Source organism: Ambystoma mexicanum, chromosome 7p, assembly GCF_040938575.1.
Source record: "Ambystoma mexicanum isolate Mex_15411 chromosome 7p, UKY_AmexF1_1, whole genome shotgun sequence".
Classification (NCBI taxonomy): Eukaryota; Metazoa; Chordata; class Amphibia; order Caudata; family Ambystomatidae; genus Ambystoma; species Ambystoma mexicanum.
This window is the reverse complement of record NC_090939.1, coordinates 831464587-831487243: the sequence shown is the minus strand read 5'-3', so window position 1 is coordinate 831487243 and position 22657 is coordinate 831464587. Positions and strand designations below refer to the sequence as shown.

General features: G+C 48.1%; 1 protein-coding gene across 3 annotated transcripts in view; it reads right to left on the bottom strand.

Moving 5' to 3' along the window:
- The window catches only part of FGF14 (fibroblast growth factor 14), a 1600952-nt gene that overhangs the window by 617321 nt on the left and 960974 nt on the right, over window positions 1–22657 (bottom strand). The window contains exon 1 of one of the 3 annotated variants that reach the window (XM_069636999.1): window positions 3206–3227. The exons of 1 other annotated variant lie outside the window; for it this stretch is intronic. In XM_069636999.1, the coding sequence (XP_069493100.1) occupies window positions 3206–3212 (7 nt within the window). In that variant the 5' untranslated portion in view covers window positions 3213–3227. Of the gene's footprint in view, window positions 1–788; window positions 2890–3205; window positions 3228–22657 lie in introns of those variants that run through there. One more of the 3 variants, XM_069636998.1, reaches the window with a different exon arrangement.

Genomic DNA, 22657 nt, shown 5'->3' with positions numbered 1-22657 from the left:
TAGATAGATAGATAGATAGATAGATAGATGAAATGATAGATAGGATAGAAAAATGATGGATAGAAAGATAGAATGATATATAGAAGGATAGATAGAATGATGGATAGATAGGTAGATAGACAGATAGAATGATGGATAGATACAACGATAGAAGGATAGATAGAATAATGTATAGACAGACAGACAGACAGACAGACAGACAGATAGATAGATAGATAGATAGATAGATAGATAGATAGATAGAATGATAGAGAGATAGATAGAATGAAATAGAAGGATACACAAAATGATGGATAGAGGGCTAGAATGATAGATAGAACAAAGATGGAATGATGTACAGACATACAGATAGACAGAAATACAGATAGACAGATAGAATGATAGATAGAAGGATACACAAAATGATGGATAGATCGAGAGATAGAATGATAGATAGAAGGATAGCTAGATAGAATGATAGGGGGATAGATAGATGTACACGAAAGGATTATAAGCACCGCATAAACATCACTGCATCCTCTGTAAAGCGCTCTAGTGTGAATATTGTGTCGGTGTGCACACGCGTTGCCTTCCCTAAAATAAGGAAACGCATGGCCGTGTGTGCAGTGCATGGAGCGGTCATTACAGCAGCACCAAGCGACACTAAATCGCGCTGCACGCTCACATCAGCGGCTACGAGACCCAGGCAGGCAGCCCTCCTCCAGGGGCTCCTGTCCGACAGAGACAGACAGACAGACAGACGGACGGACGGCCACAGGGCACACAGGGGTATAGGGCGGGAGCCTGACCTTGCCTCCGCAGCCTCCTCTTGCGGAGCCCGAAGATGCGCACCTTGGAGAAGATGTCCACCAGGTTCCCATTGCACAGGCCGCGGTTCTTGCTCGGGCTGCTGCGCCTCTTGCTGGCCGAGGGCCGGTCCAGGTGCTGCTCCCGTGCCTGCCGCTTCTGCCGGATCAGCCCGCTGGCGATCGCCGCCGCCATGGGCGCTGCCCACCCTCCCGGGGAGGGACGTTAGGGGGTATCAGCCTCTCTGCCGAGCCATAGTCCAGCTGCTACCACCGATCACCGGCGGCCGCCCACCCGGCACAGGCGCATCCCACCAGCGCCAAGCGCTGCCGACTGCCAGAACACTAGGCGCTAGCCACCACAATGTCACCGAGTGCCCGGGCACTACACTCCGCCCACCCAAACACCACCAATATCAGAAAATCACTCCCTCAAAGGCTCCACTACAGCCTGCTAGCAAGGCACCGCGCCTAATCACCCCAACCGTCTAGCGCCTTGAAGCAACATTGGTGGACTTCAGTGATCACTGTCTTCCCTTACCCCTCTCCATACTAGCTAATCGTTGTGTTCACAGGTGCGTGCAGACGTCCAGCCCAGCACGCTTTCTGCCGCTGTGGTATAAGAGTGTTCTGATTACCACGTGCCAATTCAATTACCCCGGCCCACCAAGCAAGCAGTGTGTCTTGCACAGCTAACTGCCACAACTAGCCGATCAAGTGCAGAACAGCGTGCTAACAATTACCGCAATCTACCGCTCAGTTGCCAAGAGATACCGCGCAATTACCGCACGGTATCTGCCCGACTAAAACCCGGCCATCAGACCGAGCTCCCGTCCCTGCCCCCGGGCCCATATAATACCCACCAACCACCTGCTACCACGGGCACACGCGAGTGCGGGGAAGAGGAGTGGGAGAGGGCGAGTGAGCTGTAGCAACTTCCCAGAGTGCTCCCCTCTTTCCCAGACCGCCGTCCCCCGCGGGGGCGGGGAGAGGAGTGGTGCCTGGCACCCGGGCCCTGCGTCCACCCTACCTAAGCAAGAGGCCCACCCTCGGCTCCAATGATGTGTCCGACAGGTGGAGGGAACGCACGCGCCGCGAGTGGTTGGCGGCGATCCTCATTCACCGGCTTTCAGACGCACCCAACGAGTCCCCACCGATCCCTGCCCCCATTTTACCCGGCGACCACCCAGGATGCCATGAGAATATGCATCAAGGAGCCAGAGAGGGGCCGTGACCAAGACCGCCGTCTGCCCTCCCGGGCCCGCACCCACCCACCACCCAGAAATGAAAGAGAAGCCAGCAGGAGCAGCGAGGGTTTGTGCGGTGGTCCCACGAAATTGGGGGGTTCGGAAACGATGCCCGGTGTCCTCTGAATGCAAAGTCTCCCCTCAAATGGGGCTCGCGTGCTGCTGTTGCTGCCTCCTCATGCAGCGAAGGGCGAAAGCGTATTCCACCAAGGTTTAAAACACCGTCCCCCAGGCTGCCGATTCATGAAAAAAACAGGGATCCGAGAGGCCGGCTATACGGGTTCGCGGACAGTATAGCGCCTCCGAACTTCCCTACATATCACTCCAATGGATAAGAGGGGGGGCTGGCGATGGGGGGAGGCTGACAGGTTCTTTCTCCAGGGGTGCCATCGCAGGGATTGGATGTGAAACGGCGGGGGGAGGATGCTAGCCGGGTGGTCGCTGGCACTGACGGGCGCCCCTGGCTGCCAGGAGGATCCTGGTGGCAGGCTGGCAGCAATAAATAAGGCTGACGGGGCGAGGCGGCTGTCAGCGAGCGCCGGAGGGTGAAGTGGGAGGCGGGCATCGGGCGTTGAAGCGAGCAACTTGTCAGAGCCGACCCCCTCTGCGGGAGAGAAAGAGAGACGGCGAGCGCAGAGACACCCCGATCTCCCCACGCTCCCGTCAGGAAAGGGGGCGTGCTTCGAGGCTACACCTTCTCGCACTGGCTCAGGCGGGGGGCACAGTATGTGCCCAGTGCCCTCCTGTAGACGCTTGGGTGGAGGGGCTCCAAGCGCAGCTCACGCGCCTGCCAGGGAACGGGGCTCAATACGACTCGCGCTCCTGCGACCAGGGGTCAGCGTGTCACAGACCACCTGTCTATCAGGGGGACGGGGGGCGTATAGGCTTTCCACTCTGGCTCCAGAGAGGGTGGGGGGGCGGGCGGAATGCTCACACTTCCGTCAAGAAGAGGCGGGAGGACGGGGGAGGGGTCCGCGAGTGTCCCTCACACTCCGTCAGGAAGGGGTGCGTGTCCCAGTGCACCCGACCTCGCATGTTCAAGCTCCTTCACTTTCTTGTTTTGAGTGTGTGTGGTGGGGGGCGGGAGTACTTCCCTGGCACTTCACTATGCTGTTGGCTGGTGGGGGTTTGAGGAAGGGGCAACGAGAGGGGGTACCTGACACAAACACTCACGCTTCATGATCTTGTGAAGACAGAGAACATGTGCTCGCGTGCACCCCAAATCCCACGATTTTCATGTGCGGGGTGGCGCGCAGCATGGTATCGAAATCCCCCGCGCCCCCACCCCCCGCTTCACGCCCCTCTCCGGGAAAGAGTGGGTAGAGGACCAGGGTAATCTAATGCGGGTGGGGGCTTCATAGGCACCCCAGCTGACACTCCTCATCCCACATCTTGTCAGGAAAGGGGAGGGGCTGGGGGGGTCCTCTCTTCTCCCCAGCCTCATCCTTCCTCAGAGGAGCTGTGTGGGAGAGACGAGAGACGCTAACTGGGCAGTGCTTCTGTTAGTGTTAAAGTCAGCGGGCGCCCAGCCGCTCACCTCACAGCGCTACCATGGGAAGAGAGCAACGTGCCCCCCTCCCCCCCACCCCGCACCTGGCGAGTGCACACCTAGCGTGTCTGATAGGGGAGGGAGTGTGAGAGGTAATATGACCCATAAACGATGCACTCAGACACGCGCACACAACTCTCACACATGCGCAGCCATGCGTGCAGCTTGACACACAGGCCTGGAGAGACCCACGAAGCGCAGACGCCAACGCCACATGCTCCTGCGAGGAGACACGGTGTACAGGGGGTGAGCGGTTGCCTTGCACCCTGGCCCCGTCCCACCCCCACCTGCTCTCACCAGAGGGGTGCGGCCGGGGGCGTGAGGAGGCACATGTCTTTAGGAGCTTTCTCTAACATTCTATTGGAGGGGGTAAAGAGGGGGCCCGCCAGATCCACGTATTACCAGGGTAGGGAGTGCTGTAACCAGAACTCAGATAGCATCCGGTCTGACATTCCCTCCTAGCCGCCCAGCCGTAGCGGGCAGGGCAGAGAGGTGACCCGCCCATAGACGGAGCAGGGCACAGTGAGGCAGGCACGGCCATCAGGCGCACTGGCCACCTTAATTCCCCCCCACGGCACACAGTCGCGTGGAACAACACGGCGCTGTGTCCGTCTCACACACACAGACACGTGCACACACTATTGTGATTTCAGCACCCCGCCAGCACTCCCTGTTGTGATCGCTTTACAACGGCCGCGCATTTAGTCCCGCAATCCTCCACAGACACATACGCGCGCGCACGAAGTTGTGAGCTAGTTTGCACATTCCTCTCACCTACACACCCATGCACGCACCGTTAGGCGACCTCTTCACCTCTCTCATCCCCACACACCCACGCGCGTGCACTTCACTTCTCTCATCCCCACGCACCCACGCGCGTGCACTTAGGCCCTTTGCCTCTATTTACGTTGACACGCTGAAATCCTTCGAACAACAGGAACACGGGGGTGGGGGTCGCACTGCGCTTGGGGCTAACTCCTAATACTCGTTCTAGACTCGGGTGCCGTTTGCACTTGTCAGCCCCCCCCCCCTCCCGTGCACAGAAATCATCTGCTGTGTTTGGGGGTTGTGGAGGGGTGTGGGGCGGGCAATAGCAATGCTTCCTGCGAGCTCCACACTACATGCCCACTCACGGCAAGAGGGAGCAGTGCGTCTGGGGCGAAGGGGTTTATGGGAGTGGAAAATGCGACCTGTCAGTGGGGGTCACTTGTCGGGAAAGGCGAAGGCTCTGCTCTCCAGGGACAGGGAGAGGAGGGATCCCGGGCGTCTGCACGCCGAGCTCCGGCGCCGCGTTCATCTTTCCAGGAAACAGACCCCGTGCTGCCGTTGGCTCTCCTCGGAGACTGGAGAGGCGGCGCCGGGCGAGCGGCCAGTGGGTCGGATGAGAAGGCCACGCCGCGGAACCCATCGACTATGTTCACACAAGACACACTTTTTTCACGCAACGAACGTCCACGCTCCAGCACACCGCGAGCACAATGCGCTGGCACCCTTTGGTAACAGAAAGTATAGACGCTGCACATACATTAGGCAAACACCCACACCCACACGGGTGTGCACACCTTTCGAAACCAGCTAGCAGAGGGTGTGCACACGCATGACCGACATGCAGCACATCCATACAAGACGCATGCTCGCCAGGACATATACAGAAAGACACACAAACACGCAGAGTAGATGAAACACGCTCTGACCTATGGACTCTGTCTCTCTCACACACACAATACACATTCACTCGGCCTGCACAAACACACACGGGAAATAACTACCACATATGGAAACTGGCAGCACATTACATAGCCATGCTCAGAAAGTGACAACAATTACACACTTTTGCCCCCCCCCCCCATACCCCTGCCCAAACCGCCTATAATGGGAGTAAAGCGCTATGACCCCGCCAACAGTAACTGTACCCAGCCTCCGCTCCACCCACGCGTGTACCCTCGGAGCGTGTACAGCACCTGTACTGCAATGTAGGTGGCCCAGACATTGGAGTCAATTCCATAATGATGTTTATGACAAAACAAGCACGAGAACACGGCGGGACACCCCAACCGACACCTCCATACATTAACATATACAAATCACACACGCGGCCCGTCATGCTCCCCCTCCCCGCAAGGACATGACGCCCAGTCGCCTTACTTAACATTCAGAATGCCCATCGCTAGTCATGTAGCTCCGCATTTTGCCCGCAGGCTCCTCTGGCACGTCACTCCACACCTACCTGCTGCTAACACTCAAAAACGAGTTGGCAGGCTGCTTGAGGGAGTAGCACATTTTCAAGGTGCTAAGCGCTGCCAGCGACGCCGCGCGTGCCAGCAAATCTGAACGCACGTGCATCTTAAAATGCGTTTCGGCTTCAGCACCGCGGACAGCGCTCTGCTGGACGGTGATCGGCGGTCGGAGACCCGTTCAGGGAGAGCGAGTGCCGGGTTCAGCACCACGGACAGCGCACAGCGGACACCGTAATACGCGCCAGGTACGCCGCATCAAAGTAGCGCCTGCGCCATATTCCCACAGCAGGGATTAATGTGGAGCAGGCATCCAGCGAAGAAGAGCCTGCGAGCTACAACTGCAAAGACTTGTTTTAAAGTTTTAAATGAACCTGCATCCCACATGTGTCTTTTCACTGTGTATACAGATTAAGATAACTCAAAGGCACGCCTACGATATACCTAATGTGATACAGAATGGTATGGACAGGACCCACTACGATGATATTATAATAATTAATACTGTTATTATCAAGATTAACTTCTGAAGCACTTACAACCACCGCAGTGGTGGTGGGGGGATAGGTCGCCCCGCCCCTAACCCCACAGGTCAATCCTGGTGACCAGTGCGCCCCCAGCCTTCCCCTGGCGCCCTATTAACTGCCCGGCCCCCACACCAGAACCTGCCTCTGCTTCGAGGCACAGTGATTCATTCCCAAATCAGCCGCCTTTCTATCTATTACCGACGGGCTGACTGTGCCCGGATTCACATTATGCATGTGCCCAAAAGTAAACCGTGCTGTGACCCTATTTTCCCTATACCTCTTCCATGCAGAGTGCCTAGTCCATAGTCCCACCTCTTCCAGGAGCACCTTTATATTGAGCACCCTTTGGCACTCGGCAGAAAACTCAAGAGAGCCATCTGCTGTCCTCATTTGCGAAGAGCCGAGACTAACGGCGGCCTCTGCTAAAAGGGCGCGTCTTTAATTATATTCCAGACGCAGCTCCGAGCGTCTTGCCGCTGGAAACGAGCCGTCCTCGAAAAGAACCCGAAGCCTGTCATTATAAAACAGCGAGACGTCACCCAAGGATAGCGATCGGCGGTGCTGGTCTCAAGCATAGCCGCCCTTCCCTTTCAGGCACTATATTCTAGCAGTGTGGAAATAAACATACGTCCCCGCTAAATAAGCACGTTGGTCTCTGCAAAGCCTGCCGTTAGTAAAGTATTTGCATTTGTGTTTCATAGATTAACGATTCATGTAATTATCTGCTCGAAAAATCTGGACTTTGCGCTCCAAACTGGGTACGAAATCCCATTTGTCGATTCATGGAATGGACTGTGCAGCACTTTTTCGTACTTTGCGTGGACTTCGCGCAGGCTCGGCACGCCACTGCGAGGGCCGAGTGCCTTGCGCGAGACACCATGCAGAGCGTGGTCGTGGCTTGCGCAGAAAGCTGGGTAGCGGGTGCAACATGGAAAATGAGAAAGAACAACGCAAATAGTGGGCATTACGATGGACACCTTAATGCAGTCGATCACACACTCACTATTGCGTTGAACGATACGTATTCATGGATCCGAGCTCGCAATCTCTCAGCGGGAGAATTGCCATGCAGATCCCTCATACTATCTGTCACCCGAAGGCAGGCGTACAGACAGTTGCACATAGGATTCACTCCGCAGGAGTAAGATTGAGTGTCAGATTTAGGGGTGCATGCCCGCAGCCATGGTTCCGATCTGATTTAGGGGTGTGTGTACACAGTTTAGCAGGGTGCAGGAATGATTTACGTGGATTCACACGCATATTTTCAGAGTTACGATAAATCATATGCATGTTGTCCTGGTGCCGGTAACAGTTACGGGGGACCAGGCGCAGGGTCACCGAGATGCAGTTATAACCAGGAGGGCAGTAGAGGTACAATGTACAGAGTGAAGCCCTAATAGGCCAATGTATTAACGCAAAAAGGAGGGCAACACACAACTGCATGTAGTTATAAAAAAGGGCAACGCTCTGTCCTACTATCTAGTATCCTTCTAGGACAGGCGACGTGGGCAGTGTTTGTCTTTATCTTAAAAAAGCAAGCTCACCCATACTAAGGAGTACCGTCTGCAGCATATCAGTTACAATTTGCAGCAGTGTTTTGAGCTTCCTTACTATTTCTTAACCCTGAGCTACCCTGGGATGGCCCGATTAGTCTACGGGATATAAAAGTATTGTTGACCCAGAGGAGACTATCTGGCCCCATGTTTTTCAATCCTAGGAGTTAACTCTTTTTTAACACCCCCATTGCTTGCCCTTAGTCGTCTGAGGATCGCAGTGACCTGGGACATACAGGAGTTTAACAATTTCTACATTGTTATGGTTTTTCAAAAAGGATTTCTCTTTGCCCTTTTTTTCTGTCCCCGTTTTTGTAAGCGTTGCACCAGCGTTTTCTAAGGAAAGTTTTTTCCTATGATTGGGATCAGACAGGGACAGGAAGTGGTTTTCCATCTATCCTTCTGTCTTTCTTACTGACCCAGTATCTCCCTGGTCACTGTACATGCGCCTGTCACCGAGATGCAGACCTGCTTGCAGGGGACCCCACGGATTGTTTGAAGGGTGCCTGTTTTTGCGCCTGGGTGAGCACACAAAGGTAGCTGGGTCTTTGCTTTGCATGGGGGTGTGTTGGGGGCGTTTCTGGCTGCGACTTGCATATACGGTTACTTTACGCAGACAATTCCAAGAATACACAGAGCGCATTTTTTTAATTCTGCGCACAGGCACAAACAGTGTATTTCTTGGTGCACAGCCTTTGTAGGATAATTGTGCACCATTTCATGAATCTGCCCCTTTTAAGTGCTTTCACCAACATGCTGCACATAATAAACAAAGGGAGAGTGTAGGGGAGCATTTCATGTGAAGAAGGTGTATGGCGTTTCAATATTTGACCTTAAAGCAAAAAGGCACAGAAGCAATATTAATAGTGCATAAGTAGGAACTGAGCTTGGGAGCTCAGAGGGCAAGCAGGAATGCAGAGCAAGATTATAGAGCAAATATAAGATGGGGGGGATGGGTACAGTGTTTTCCAAATCCAGGCCTCGAGGGCAGAAAACGTGTCAGATTTTCAGGATGTGCAATGTATGCAATATTTTCTCATGAATATTAATGAGGGATATCCTCAAAACCTCTTTGTTTCCAGCCCTCGAGACCTGGAGTTGACAACCCTGGGCTAGATGGTCTAGCACTTAAAGATGATACAGAGAAAATGAAAGAGTAAACGGGATTCAAATGAAAGCCAGGACAGGCAGCAGAATGAAGGTAGGATTATAGAGTGTGCATGGAAAGACAGCAGAGAGTACGTATAGAAGAGCAGAAGATAGAACATGGCGTGACAAGCTTATAGGCAAGTAAACCAATAAGAAATGCAGAACAGTAGTCCAAACGAGAAAAGTCTAGCGTAGAAATTAATAGTTTAGCTCCATGAAAGGTGAGAAAGGGGGCATACATATCTTATACAGTTAATAGCGGCAAGCTGTATTGGTTGATGTGTGTGGAAAAGGAAAGAGAAGAGTCAAACACACCTATACTGAGTACTGAAGTCGATAGAGGGAGGTCGGCAGGAGGAAATGAACTAGACTAGGAGGAAGCAGGGGGGCACAAATGAGGCAGGAAAAAAGAGTTGTCCTTTTTAAGATAGGAAGGATGACTCCATTCTTGAAGTCAAGGGAAACACAGCAGAGTACAGAGATGTGTCGATAAGAGAAGTCAGGAATGGAAGTAAACTAGGCTAGATCGAAGGAATAAGAGAAGATTGAAGGGTCAAGAGGAGAGGCAGAGGAGCGATAAGAAGACATGCCAGAATCAGAGAGCAGTGTTACATAGGACAAAGAAGAAGCAGGAGTAATACATACATAGGGACGATTATTATTAGCAGAGAGAGGGGAAAGTAGCTGGACATTCTTTTTAGAGAAATAATTAGCAACGTCTGTTGAGGAGAGGAAATAGGCAAAAGAGGGATCCGGTGAAGGAGGTGATACAATGTGGTCAAAGAGCTGACACAAAGCACAAGGATTGCGAGGTTAAGAGCGACTAATGTCAGAAAAATAGTGGGCTTGTTGCAGCTAATAGACTCTTAGGATGGATGAATAGAGGTGAAAAGAGCAAGGTCTACAGCAGAGTTTCTGAATTTTCCAGCAACATCCAGAAGGTCGTAGAGAAGATCGGAGAGGAAGAAGCTCAGGGGTAAGCCATGGTTGAAGGGTTTTCAAGAAGGATAAAAGAGATGGGTTGGGCGGAGAGAGCCAATGTTATGAAAATGTTAATGTTAATGTTAACGGACATTTGAACTGCACAATATCGCCACCGGATGGGTCCCCTGGTGCTTCAGCGGCTCTGAAAGAGGAAGGGAGGAGTGGTTAGTGTGAAGAAGCTGTAAAAGTGCAAGAGAGCAGTGATGTACTGTTGGCGGCCTCAGCCCGGTGGGTCCGTTAGCTGGGCCTGGGGTATTTTGCGGCGGTAGTCATCGTGTACTGTTGTGCGGGTCTATATTTTTGTTTTTGTTGCAATGTAGTGATTTTTTTTGCAGTTTGCTGTGCTGTAGGTTTGTGGTTGTGTTTGGTTTGGAGTTTGCAAGGTGTATGCAGAGGGGGAACTTGTTAGTGCAATTGGTTAGTTGGAATCAATTATCCTGAATTGAGGTGCTGGGCTTCTGTAATCCCCCCATGTGGGGTTCGGGAGCACCCCTGTGCCTCTGTCCTGATCCGGGTCCATCTGGCCTTCAAGGTCCCTTTCACATCTGGCTCCCTCCTCCCCCAGTCTTCCGTTCCCACTCATTCGACTAGCGCACCTGCCCATGTCCACACCTCAGATATTGTGGTGATTGCTAATATCCCGATAATTACCTCCAATGGTGGAGGTAAGGGCAGAGATGAGGAAGGAAAGAGTAATGTAGAGTATTTATTTATTTATTTGTAGAGTAGAACGCAGAGTAGAGTAGAGAAGAACGCAGGAGTGGACATTCCAGAATCCACTCTTCTGTCACACACATCGGTTCTATGTGAAAAGACCTAATTTTAAAGGTCTCAAGAGAAAAAGACAGATTTACGGTGCCAGATGACATCACATATCTGGGCCACTTCCTTTTGTTCACTGACATATCTAGGCCACATGGGCTTGTTCACTTAGAATGCACACATCTGCCTTTCAGAAATTTAAAATATTTTTTTTCTCCTCAATGACAGAATTCACAGCAACAGCATATTGTGATGGCTAGCGATGGAATGTGTTCCCACTTAAAACTCGTACTCCATTTTTAAAAATGTTTACAATTTACGAACAACACATATAGGAATATTTCATCATTTACAAAAAGTCCATCTTCATTTAGTTCCTTGTTGCGCCACTCCCCCTTCCTCCTCCCTGTCTGGTCCTCTTGCTCCCTATCATTCTGCCCCTGATTAGTTATGGTTGCTCCCCTTCCCCCTGACCCCTGGGCAGTTGTAGTTGCCGTCCTTCAATTTCCACTGATGGATCAATTTGCAACTCCACCCTATTCCCCTGGCTGGTTGTCCTCCTCCTTTTTTCATGGCTGGTCCAGGTAGTCACTATTTCCCTCTCATTTGGACCATAGTTTCCCTCCTTCCCCTAGATGATCCTGGATACCACCCACCTCCTTTACCTGGCAGGCCCTGTTGCATGCCAAGCTCTTACCCTGGCTGGTTGCCCATCCTCACTTTCTCCGGGCTTTCTCCTGACTAGACTTGGTTGCTACTCTTTCCCTCTCCTGCAGCTCCTGGCTTGCCTCCTCCTTCCCCATGCTGACCCTGGTTGCTCTCCTCCTCATGGATGATCCTAGTTCCCCCCACCCTTTACCTGGCTGATCCTAGTTGCCATAACAAAATAAAGAAGCTAGTTGGATTCTATAACAGTTCAACCAATGATTCAATTGTCTCTAACATAATGTATCACATTTATTCAGACTTCATCAATAAAAACAATATGACAATATAAAGTGTGTACATATATTAAAAACTATTATAAAAAACAATAGACTCAAGACAGTTTTTCTTTACAATAGTAGTCTGAGTGATCAATAAACTAAATTTTTAAATAGCATTAGAGTACATGTATCAATTCTGGCGGTAACAATGTTTGTTTCATTATGATGAATTTCTAGTTTTACATATTCTAGAAATATAGAAACAACATGTTTCTGTTCTCAAGATAGGTAAGGATCATTCTTCAGGAGATAAAACACTTTGACTATGTGTGTAGTAGGGCTCAATCTTCCCTCGATAAAAGCTTTTTTCAACTTTCAATTGGTGGAACTGTAGACAGAACATAAACATGGGGTCAGCTCTTAATGCTGTAATTCCTATTGACAGTTTATCACTGTCTAACTAGAAACAGGTATATATATATTTACCTGTTCCAGTATATGGAGGTGATTCTTAAATTTGAACTGGGTCCTACTTTGTGTTGGATGCATCAACCCACTCATCCAAGCCCTGGAACAGTACTACTGCAAGAATCCACATCAACACAATGTCAGCAAGAATCATAAGCTATCAAGCTAAATCCCATTTTAAAGATACTGATGTAAAGACAGCTGTCAAAAATGGGTGCAATACCGGTACTCACCACTACCAGAAGCCGGCGTTTTAAAACCATATTCTTTGAAAAACTGAACAACTGAACCCAAACTATGCCAAAGAAGAGAATTCTATCAAAATGCCATATAGAGTGCCACACAGTGATTTCATTGTTGGAAAAGACTTGATTTAAAGATATGTTGCTTATTGTGAATTTATAAATGTCTTTTTTTTACAAGGAGGTATGTTGCAATTGAACCCTTCACACCTTGTCCTTCCTACCAACAGGAGAGGATATCGCATGGATATGTTAATTAGAACTGTTGTGAGAGGAGGAGAGTTCCCCTGCTGGCAGGAGGAAAGAGACAATAGAGTCTTTCAACTGAATAGAATAAGCTGATTTGGGTGTGCCTGGTCAATAACTGCTCTAGCAGGAAGGCAGGCCATGTGACCATGAGGATCTGCATGCATGTGTTAAATTTAGTGCACAACCAATATTGAGAAACCCACCAAACTCGCGAATAAGTTGTCATTTCTGAACTAAAGCTCCTAGGAAGATCAGAGTTGGACAATAATTTACCTTAAGTAGTCTGTGATGTGTGTATGTATTATGAACAAGTTGCGTACCTTGGAAATATGTTTGTTATGAAAAATTGATTTTCTAAGTAAAAGCAAAGGGGAGTGTTCTTTCCTTAAGCCACAAACATGACACCTGATGACACAGGATGACACACTACTCTTTTCTCCAGTCAGGGGACAGGAGATTCTCTGACCTATCAAATCCTCAGGGGGTTGGGCATGTAGAATCAGCCTTCACACCCACTTTGAAAACACATAAAAAGAGACTGCTTAGGACAGATAGGACACATTCTTTCCACTCTTCAACCGATTTCTTGGTGCAGCACCCTGCCGGAAGACTCCAGATCCAGACAATATCCAGATAGAGACTCCAGATCTAGATCCAGAGACCAGAACTTAGAATTCAGACTCTAGAACCAAACTCTAGAACCTTGAAGCAGAGAGGCCTAATCCACAAGCTGAATCCTCTTCAGCAGGCCTCAGAATCTTTTGCAACCTGATTCTCAACAGCCGGGCTGTGCTGTTTGCTTCTAGCTAAGAACCCTGTGCTAGAACTCAGATGCAGACTCAGAGAGAGCAGTGCTCTATCCAGACCCATCAGATCCAGTTCAAGAGACCCAGACCGCCGTGCAGTGCTGAGAGTAGAACCCAGAGGGCCTGAGACCTGTCCAGTGGAGAGAGTGAAGCCAAACCCCTTGACCAGATCTTTGACGAGGCGCATCCCATTCCAAAGCTAGGAGTGAGTATCTAGTCTAGAACTGTCCATAACCAATCTCTTAGTTTAAAGTAATCCTCTTCCATCCATTTCAACCTGTCCAGAACTGTATTATAGAATCTTGTGTCCATCCTGTTGATTCCAAATCTGTAAAGCGCGATCTGTCATATGAAATCTTGACTTTCTTTCTGCAAAATCTACCTTCACCAAAACATCCGTAACATTTGAACCGCACGTCCTAGAACTGTCATTTTAAAGCTAAGATCATTATAGTTTTGCCGTAATCGCGATTTACGCACGCAGAAAAATTACTGCGAATTGCAATTTGGCTTAATTTCATTTCCTGTCAAAATAGCTGTCTCTTGCTTTCCACTGCTGAATTTCGTTTCCAATTTGATAATCATTCATGAATCATTGCTAGTGTTGACCTGAACCAATCTAAAGTAACTATCACTCATCCTGAGTCTCTTTTAGTTAATTAAAATCAATTTGGCATATTTTCCCATTCATTGCAATAACATGCAAAAGCGTTTTGCCTGTTTTAAAATCAAACCTGTTTCTCTAAGCTTGCTGGGGGAACTGGGATTGAACTGCATTCTTGATTGTATCCCTGAAACCTGTGTGCCCTCATTTCCATCTCTCATATTGCATAATAGTGGGGGAAGTGAGCAGTCACAGGGGAAAACGTGATCATATTATCTTTTGATTTAAATCATGTCAAGGTTTATTTCTGCGTTGCATTCTTTTCCATTATTGCATTTCCTTGAATCATATAAGGTATTTTCTGCTACAGTATCCTTCATATTCCTACTCCTAAGTGATTAAAGAGATTGTCAGTTTTGTAATATTACCCCTTGTTGATTACCGTCCATATTCATTAATGTGCTATTCAAATATTATTTCATTCATAAAATTGTGATATATATATATATATATATATATAGTTTAATACTTCAAATGAATCTTTTAATTTGCAAAACAAACCTACTTCTTGGCTCAGTGAGTTCAGGGGGATTCAAAGAGATGGGCGTCATATAAGGGTTCATCATCCAGATTTTTCGAACTTTGACATAAAAATATATAAATAAGGGCTTCCATTGGGCATCCCATCCTAAGCATTGACTTAGTTGGATTGCTGGATTGAAGTCCCTTACATTTGTTAGGGCAACGTCCAGGGGATAAATAAAGATTCCTATCCAGATTTAATCTGCAAGATTACAAGGTAAATTTGTAAGGGTCGCTTGTTCCTAAAATGAACCTCTCCTCTTTACTCTCTCTCTCTCTGTTTTTTTAAAATAAAAGGTCCGGTAGTGCTTAGCTGAAGGTTGTCAGGCAGTATTTGATTATCAGGATTGTGGAGCACAAGCAGTTGTCCTCTTTATCTAAGCTTGTGTTAGTAGGTAAAATGTGCATATTCTTGGGATCTTTCAAGCACCTAGGGGATGGAGCAGTTAGAATACGTAAGGTTCGTAATTTAGCAGTGCGTAGGGTCTCAATCACTTGGAGCTAAAGCCTTTGTCTATTGATCAAGTTGTTCTATTTTGCTTACCCGCGGGACAGCAAGTTCTCCATTGTTTGTCCTCCTCTACCTCCTCCGCGAGTCCTGTTTGCCCTCCTCCTTCTCCTCGCTGATCCTCGTCCTCCTCTTTCCCTGGGTTTTCCTGGATGCCACCCTCTCCCTACCTAGTGGGTCCTGGTTGCTCTCATCCTTCCCTCGGATGTTCCAGATTGCCTCGCATCCTCTTTTGATACCTCTTCCCAAACACTACCCCACCTCAATCTGGTAAATGTATAACTTGTCCTTAAATTCTCTACACTGTTGTTTTGAGTTCTTACATTTTTCACCAACACTTATTGAAATTGTAAAGAACCCAGTAAAGGGATTGCTATGATCATTCCTTTCCCCATGTAATGTGTTTCTATTCAAATCTCATATTTTCCACCACCCATCAATAATCACAAATACACATTAAAATGCGTTTAAACACTTCCCAAGCCTTAAGCGTATAGGGCCTTATTCTCTAACATTTTCATTGGAGGAGATGCCTGACAGTATATCTGACGTGCAACTGCTCCCTTATACATCATTCACAAAGCCTACACCTGGAGCAAATCTAGAGATGCCACAAGGATCCCCAAGTTGGACTTGAGCAAGAGCCTGTGAACAACCTTTGCCGATGAGTATCTCAAAGAACATACAGGCGACACATAGATGGGATCCAATGGCACTCTTTGTGAATCAGTGAGAAGGGAGCAGCAGCGAATCAAAGACGCTCATTGAGTTGTACCCATGTGCCCCAGGGCACATTTTAAAGAATCGACATTATGAAGTGGGGCTTCATGTCAGCATGTCACATTATACTGTGTACATACAGGTGTTAGTGACCATTCCCTAAATCCAGAATTGATGGCCATACATGTATCGCATGAGCATTATCTATTCTGGAAGACTTATACAGCAGACATATGCTATCTTTGTCTCATATCTTTCCGCAAGGCCCTTCTACTGCTCTCTCTGGTAGTTGTCCTCCTTAAAACCTCAAGAAAGTAATACTTATCTCTTAACTCTGCATTTCTGCCTTTGCATTGACGTATTGTGACCGTGTAGACTCTCCTTCTGGTTGTGCTTTATTTCCTAAGATCATGTAATCACTTCCGAATTGGCGAGGTCGTCTGCGTTCTTTTAAGGGCAAGAGTAGATGAGACTCTGTAGTCGTACAGCTGTGATCCCCAGTTGCTTCGTCCAATACTCTACCATTTTACATTATTTGGATATTGGTTTTCCTGCATCTTAAGTATCCTTCTTGACATGTCTTATTTTTGATGATTGGTATTCCATGACCGGATGAGTGCCGCCTATGCTGTTTATATGGTGCTGGTCCTTTCCCAGCTCTGAGCCAATTGGTTGGCTGGCTGCTGCTAGCCTTATTAGAAGAAGGAGTTTCCAAGCTGTGCTTTCTGATTTTCTTAGTGACTGTAGAGATGTCAGCAGGCAACACTCCACTCCGTACACTGTAATTGGCAGAATCTTCAATTTATAGGTTTATTTGGAAGATTGACTGCGCCCTCAAGCCATCCTATCTTAAACATTGTTTAGTCGGTTACTTCTATTAAGAGTCCTTGTTGATATGATGGCAAATCAGTCCATCGGGGTTTAAGTGCCAGTGTTTCTTTGTATGGGCACATGTCTCTTTGTCTACGTGCACCTCTAAGTGCTTCGGTGCAGGGCTTGCGGCATGGAAGAAGTGGTGGAGGCAAAGCAGGGAGCAGCATAAAGGATAGAAGGTGGAGGCGGTGATAGCAGCAACACAATAACAACATTAGGGCAGCAGAGAGGTACAGAAGGGTACCTGCATGGTACTTGTGACCACTACAGTGGGCAAGAAGGTGACCAAGGCAGAGCGAATTAAGTGAGAAGGAAGGTATGGTCAACCGGTGCGTGAATCAGGGACTGCACATGCATGGAAACAGTCATAGGAGACGAGGCAGTGTGGATGTGTGGCACGTTGAGACTTCAGTCGGGTTGGCGCGGACAAGTAGAAAGCTAGTCAAGGGTCTGGAGAGGGGGACAGTCCTGCCGAAAGAGTGGTTGGGGGAACAGGCGTTCTGCATGCTATGATCTGACAATGTTGTCAAATTGTGAGGGGACACAAGTGAAATTGACAGTCTCAGTTCTGACAGCAACAAAATGAAAGACAGACTTCCAAAGTGGAAGTCACTGATGGCTTCATATGGACCTATTGATGTAGATGTGAAGTGTTACGTCCTTTGCGGGGAGCTTTCAAATCTTAGTCCTGCGTAAAACTAATCAAGAACGACCTCCAATTTTCGAGAATGAATCTATGATCTATTTTGTTGTCATTTGTTGATACCTGGGAAGATTGATACATGTGATTTGATTGATTTTTAGGGTGTTTTCTGAGCAATAAGTAGGTAACAGAGCTAGTCACCATTGCACACCTGGCAGGGCTTCATCAAGGAGTATCATGTCATCTGCATAAGTTATAATTTGTAATCGTTTTTCCTTGAGTTTAGGAGGAAATACCCTAGCAGCTTTCGATAGGAGGGGGTAAACTGAAATGTAGAGAGAAAACAGGAACAGTGATACAATGCACCCTTACTGAAGCCTGTGTATCTATTTGGAGACAATGGATGGGAGGTTCCCGGTTGAACCTTTACTCACTGTCCATTCAAAGGCCAATCAGCAGTTGAAGACATTTTTGTTGTTCTGACCATCCTCAACTGTGGGCAATTCGGCCGCCAAGGCAATTATGCCGCATGGCCCCCACCCACCCTAAAATACTCTACTTACCTATTAGCCGTACGCTCATCTTAGAACCCTGCGGCATAGGATCCATCCCTCCTATGCGGTTCGGATCCGATGCTACACGCTCCGCTTTTCTATTTTCTTTTTTCTCGTCCCCCGCCTTCAAACCTCTGGATGCGGGGGACACCCCTGCTACCCCTAAAAGCCATCATTACCAAACATGAGGAGCAGTGGACACCCCAGCAACCCCCGCTCCCCATGTTTGGTAGTGATTACCCAAATTTATAGTTTACAAACGATCAAATGGTACTGACCGGTTTTGGACAGATTTACCAAACGATTGTTTGTAAATGATCAATTTGGGTAATACCATAACACCAGGTATTACAGCACTTTGAAGCAGGAGCAATTTGACATGAAGCACTATGTAATAACATATAATAATAATAATAATAATAATAATAATAATAATAATAATAATAATAATAATAATAATAATAAAGCAACATTCTTTACAATTCCAACATCAAACATAAATGGGAGCCAAGCATATGTTGACAAGAAGATGGGCAGCAGTTGGCAGGATTACAGGAAAAAATAGTTCTTTAATGTTGCTTTAATTTTTGGTGGTTAAGACTACACTTCTACTTTACATGTGGAGACCCAAACGAGAAATTGGGATTAACGACAGGTCATGGCCTATGACAAAGGGAAGGGCAAATATTGTTATTAAAAGAGGGGCATCAGAGTAGTAGTAGAGGGACTATATTAGCAGCTACTGCCCTCTGCCTCTACAGTGTCTTTGATGGACCTTGCACCATTCCAACGCTCTGATATTTGATCCATTTTTGGATATGTTTACAGATTCAGCAGGATGCAGATCTGACAGTCCGGCAGCCTCTTTTGGAAATAAGTGTTTATGTTTATGTTTATTAGGTTTATATAGCGCTTTAATCCAAAGCGCTTTACAGTATAACAACAAGGTACAATAATGAAAGAAGCATATTTACAATCAGGAAACAAACCAGTGATACAATATGTAGAACGATTTACTTAGATGGAGGGGCAGAGGGAAGGGCGAAGGGAGGGGAGAGGAGGTAGGTAAGGAAGGTTTCAAGTGTCTGATTTGAGATCAGTGGGAGCGAAAAGAAGGGGAGGGAGGGAGGGGATTGGAAGGGGGACAGGGGAGCTGGGAAGATGAGAAGGTAGGGAAGGAAAGTTAGGGGGGAGTGGAGAAGAAGGGCTTTCAAGGAGGAGCGGAAGGATGAGTAGGTAGGGGTGGAATGGATAGAAAGAGGTAAGGAGTTTCAATCTAGGGGGGGCTAAGAGCTGAAAGGAAAGGAAGCTTGAGGAGGCACATGGGCCAGGGGGTACAGTGAGTAAGAAGAGATCAGCTGAGTGGAAAGAGTGGGAGGGAGAGTAAAATGAGAGGAGGGAAGAGAGATAGGGGGGTTGAGACCATGGAGGGATTTGAAGTCCAGACAGAGGAATTGAAATTTTAGTTGTGAGAGGAAGGGAAGCCAACCAAGTTGAGAGAGTAAGGTGGAAATAGAATCTCGAGGTCCAAGGAGACAGAGAGTATGGATAGAGGAGTGGTAGATGGATTTCAGGGGAGTCAGATTAGAGACAGGGAGTCCAAAGAGGAGAGAAGATCAGTAGAATAAGCAGGAGAAAATAAGGGAGGAGATTAAGCGTTTAGAAGCATGGAAGGTGAGGGAGGAGCAGATCTTGCGGATATTGAAGAGATGGTGCCGACAGGCACGAGAGGTGAGAGAGATGTGGTTGGAGAAGGAGAGGGAGGAGTCAATGTAGAGACCAAGATTGCGAGCATGGGTGGAGATGGGGAGATTGGAAGGGGGAAAGTGAATGAAAAGAGTAGGGGTAGGGGAAAGTGTGTTAGGAGGGAAGAAAAGGAATTCCGTCTTGTCAGTGGTGAGGGAAAGAAAATGAGATTAAATCCAGTTTTTGATGGCTGTTAGGCAGGAAGATAGAGTGTGATGGAGGTCAGGAGTGAAAGAAGAGAAGGAGAGAAAGAGTTGGGTGTCATCAGCGTAGAAATGGTGTGAAATGCCGAAAGAAGAGATAACGGGGCGAGAAGGGACATATAAAGAGAGAAAAGAAAAGGTCCAAGTACAGAGCCCTGGGGGACGCCATAGTTCAAGGGGAAGTTGGAGGAGGCACGGCCACCACAGGAGACAGCAAAGGATCGATTGGAGAGGTAAGAGGAGAGCCAGGTGAGGACAGAACCTTTGAAGCTGAAGGAGGACAGAGTACTAAGAAGTAAGGGGTGATCTACGGTATCAAAAGCAGAAGAGAGGCCAAGGAGAATGAGAATTGAGGATTGCTTAGTGTAGCAAGCAGTGAGGAGAGAATTAAGTACATAAGTGAGAGCAGTCTCAGTGGAGTGTTTAGGGTGGGAAACAGATTGAGATGTGGGGAGGAGGGAGTGAGTGGATCACTGACTGATCGGCCAAGAAATACGTTTGTACAAGGAAACTCAAGTTACATGACTGGTCGGCTTTGGTCAAGGTAGAAGGTCTACCGGGGAGGGTAAGAAGATTAGACAAAAGGCTTTTACGAACAGTGAAGTGACAAGGGCAGAGTTATTTGGCACACATGGTTGAGATATTTAACTGATATGTATTTCCATATTTGTGGGTATCGAGCTTCACACTTTTTGGCAAGCCTTTGTATGTCTGTGAATGGGTGTTAATAGCATTAAGGCCTTTGTTCCGCGGGTGTTTCTAGGTGATAATGGACCCCAGTTCAGGCTTGGCAGGCCTGATCAAAGCGAGGGCCTCTGTGAGGACTCAGAGACATTGACTGTCTTGAAAGTCCCCCAAATGTGCTTCTTAATGCTGTTAGCACCCGTCCTCAAATATCCAGGGTGCTATTGGAAGTGTCTTTTTAATGTGAAATCAGATTTGTTCGATTAGCAAGCTGGATTCGCTTAAAAAAGACTGAAAACAAAATGGCATGGACATAGAGAAGGGAGTAAGTCCCTTTGCTATGTTTATGGCTGTGCTGAGTGAGGGCGGAATGGTAAGGAGGCGACTTCAGTGGAGAGGGAGGACAGGTAAGAGGGTAACTGACACAGTTGGGCTGCAGGATTCCTAGGGCAATGGGGGTGCGATAAAGTAGGTAAGACAAGGTGTGCAGAACTGGCTGAGTTAAAAAAAAGCAGACCTGCAGGAGAGAAGCCGGCTGCTGGGATGGAACAGAGTCCGTTACTAGAAGATTCTGCGTTGTTGCTAGCAGTGGCGCCCCAGACACTTCTCATAGGGGTGGCCTGATGAGGTCACTGGAAATATTGGGGTGGCACATGAAGTTGCATTCATAAGAGACAGGTGGGCTGTTGCGGGGGGAAGCGTATTTCAAGGCCCCCCTTGGCCACCCCTTGGTGGTGCCTCTGGTTGCTAACCACCTGATTGGCCAGCGCCTCTCCCACCAGCATGATTAGGATTGCAAATAATCTTACCTCCAAAGAGCATGGAACAACTACCTTGAAAGTATGAAATAATGCAATGTACCCGGGAATAGCTAGTCAGCTTTGATCTGCCAATTTCCCTGGCATAGGTGGTAGTGAGCTGTGAAATACCAGATTATCTGTATGCAGAGTAGAAGTGTCTGGTGAGCTCAGACTGGAACCTCTAATTGCAGCGAATACCAAGGCTGATAGCTAATTAAATATCAAATCAATTAAAAGTTCATCTCGGCAGTTGACTCCAGCTACATGTTCTGCTGGCGCGACACCTTGTTGCTGATCAGCGTGCTGAGAATCTGAGGGCGCGGACCACGGTAGTTCTTCACTGGAGAACATTGGCTGCATTCAAGCACGAGCATGAGAACAGAACTGTGAAAAACAGAGGGCTTCTCTGGTAATGTGGGGGGCTCTCTGTACATAGGGAGGACAGGATGGGGGGGTCGAGGGCCCCAAGCCCACTCTACTTTCCTGATAGCCGCCTCAAATATGCTTATTGATAGAATTTCATATAGAGTGGCTGTAGCCCCAATGAGCAGGTTTCGCTTTACAGGGTATCGACACAGTAGCGGGGACACCTTGAACATATGGTGCTTTACACAGAAGCCTCTGCTGATTGGTGGGTCTGTATGAGATTTCAGAAATTGGGATGTGATGGGGCAGGGGAGAGGTGCTAACTTCAGGGATTGTGGGGGAGGGGTGAACTTACTTGTGCGGGGGCATCGAACCTCTTTACACATTTTAATGAAACTATTCTGGTGAAACTTCAATATTACAAGTAGTTAACTCTTTCCTTCATGTCTGAAACCACACACTTAAGGACTGCTGCAAGAATGAGCCGTCTCCTGCCCCCCCCACTACCCTTCCAATCACTGCCTTGACATGCAAGTACTAATCCCCATCATGATTTTAATTGCCTAAAAAAAGTATGCATATGAATGCAGGTGCTAACAATGAAATGCTTTATGTTATTAGTACCTGGCGGGTGGGTGGTGGCGGCCTCCCACCCAATGAGGAGGCACAGAACAGGGTTTTCTCCACACTGGGAAAGACCCTTCTCTGAGCCACCACAGAGTGGGAGACCGCCAATCGCCCTCACCGGGTAGCAGCTAAGTGTGCTCCCCCCAAGTCCCCTGCCCCTTCCTCCCCACCCAGTCCCCTCCTTTTCACATCTTCAATTACCCCCATTGTGAGGAATTTGACCATCCGCACAGCGGGTGTGCACTCGCCTGGGCTTTTTGAATATT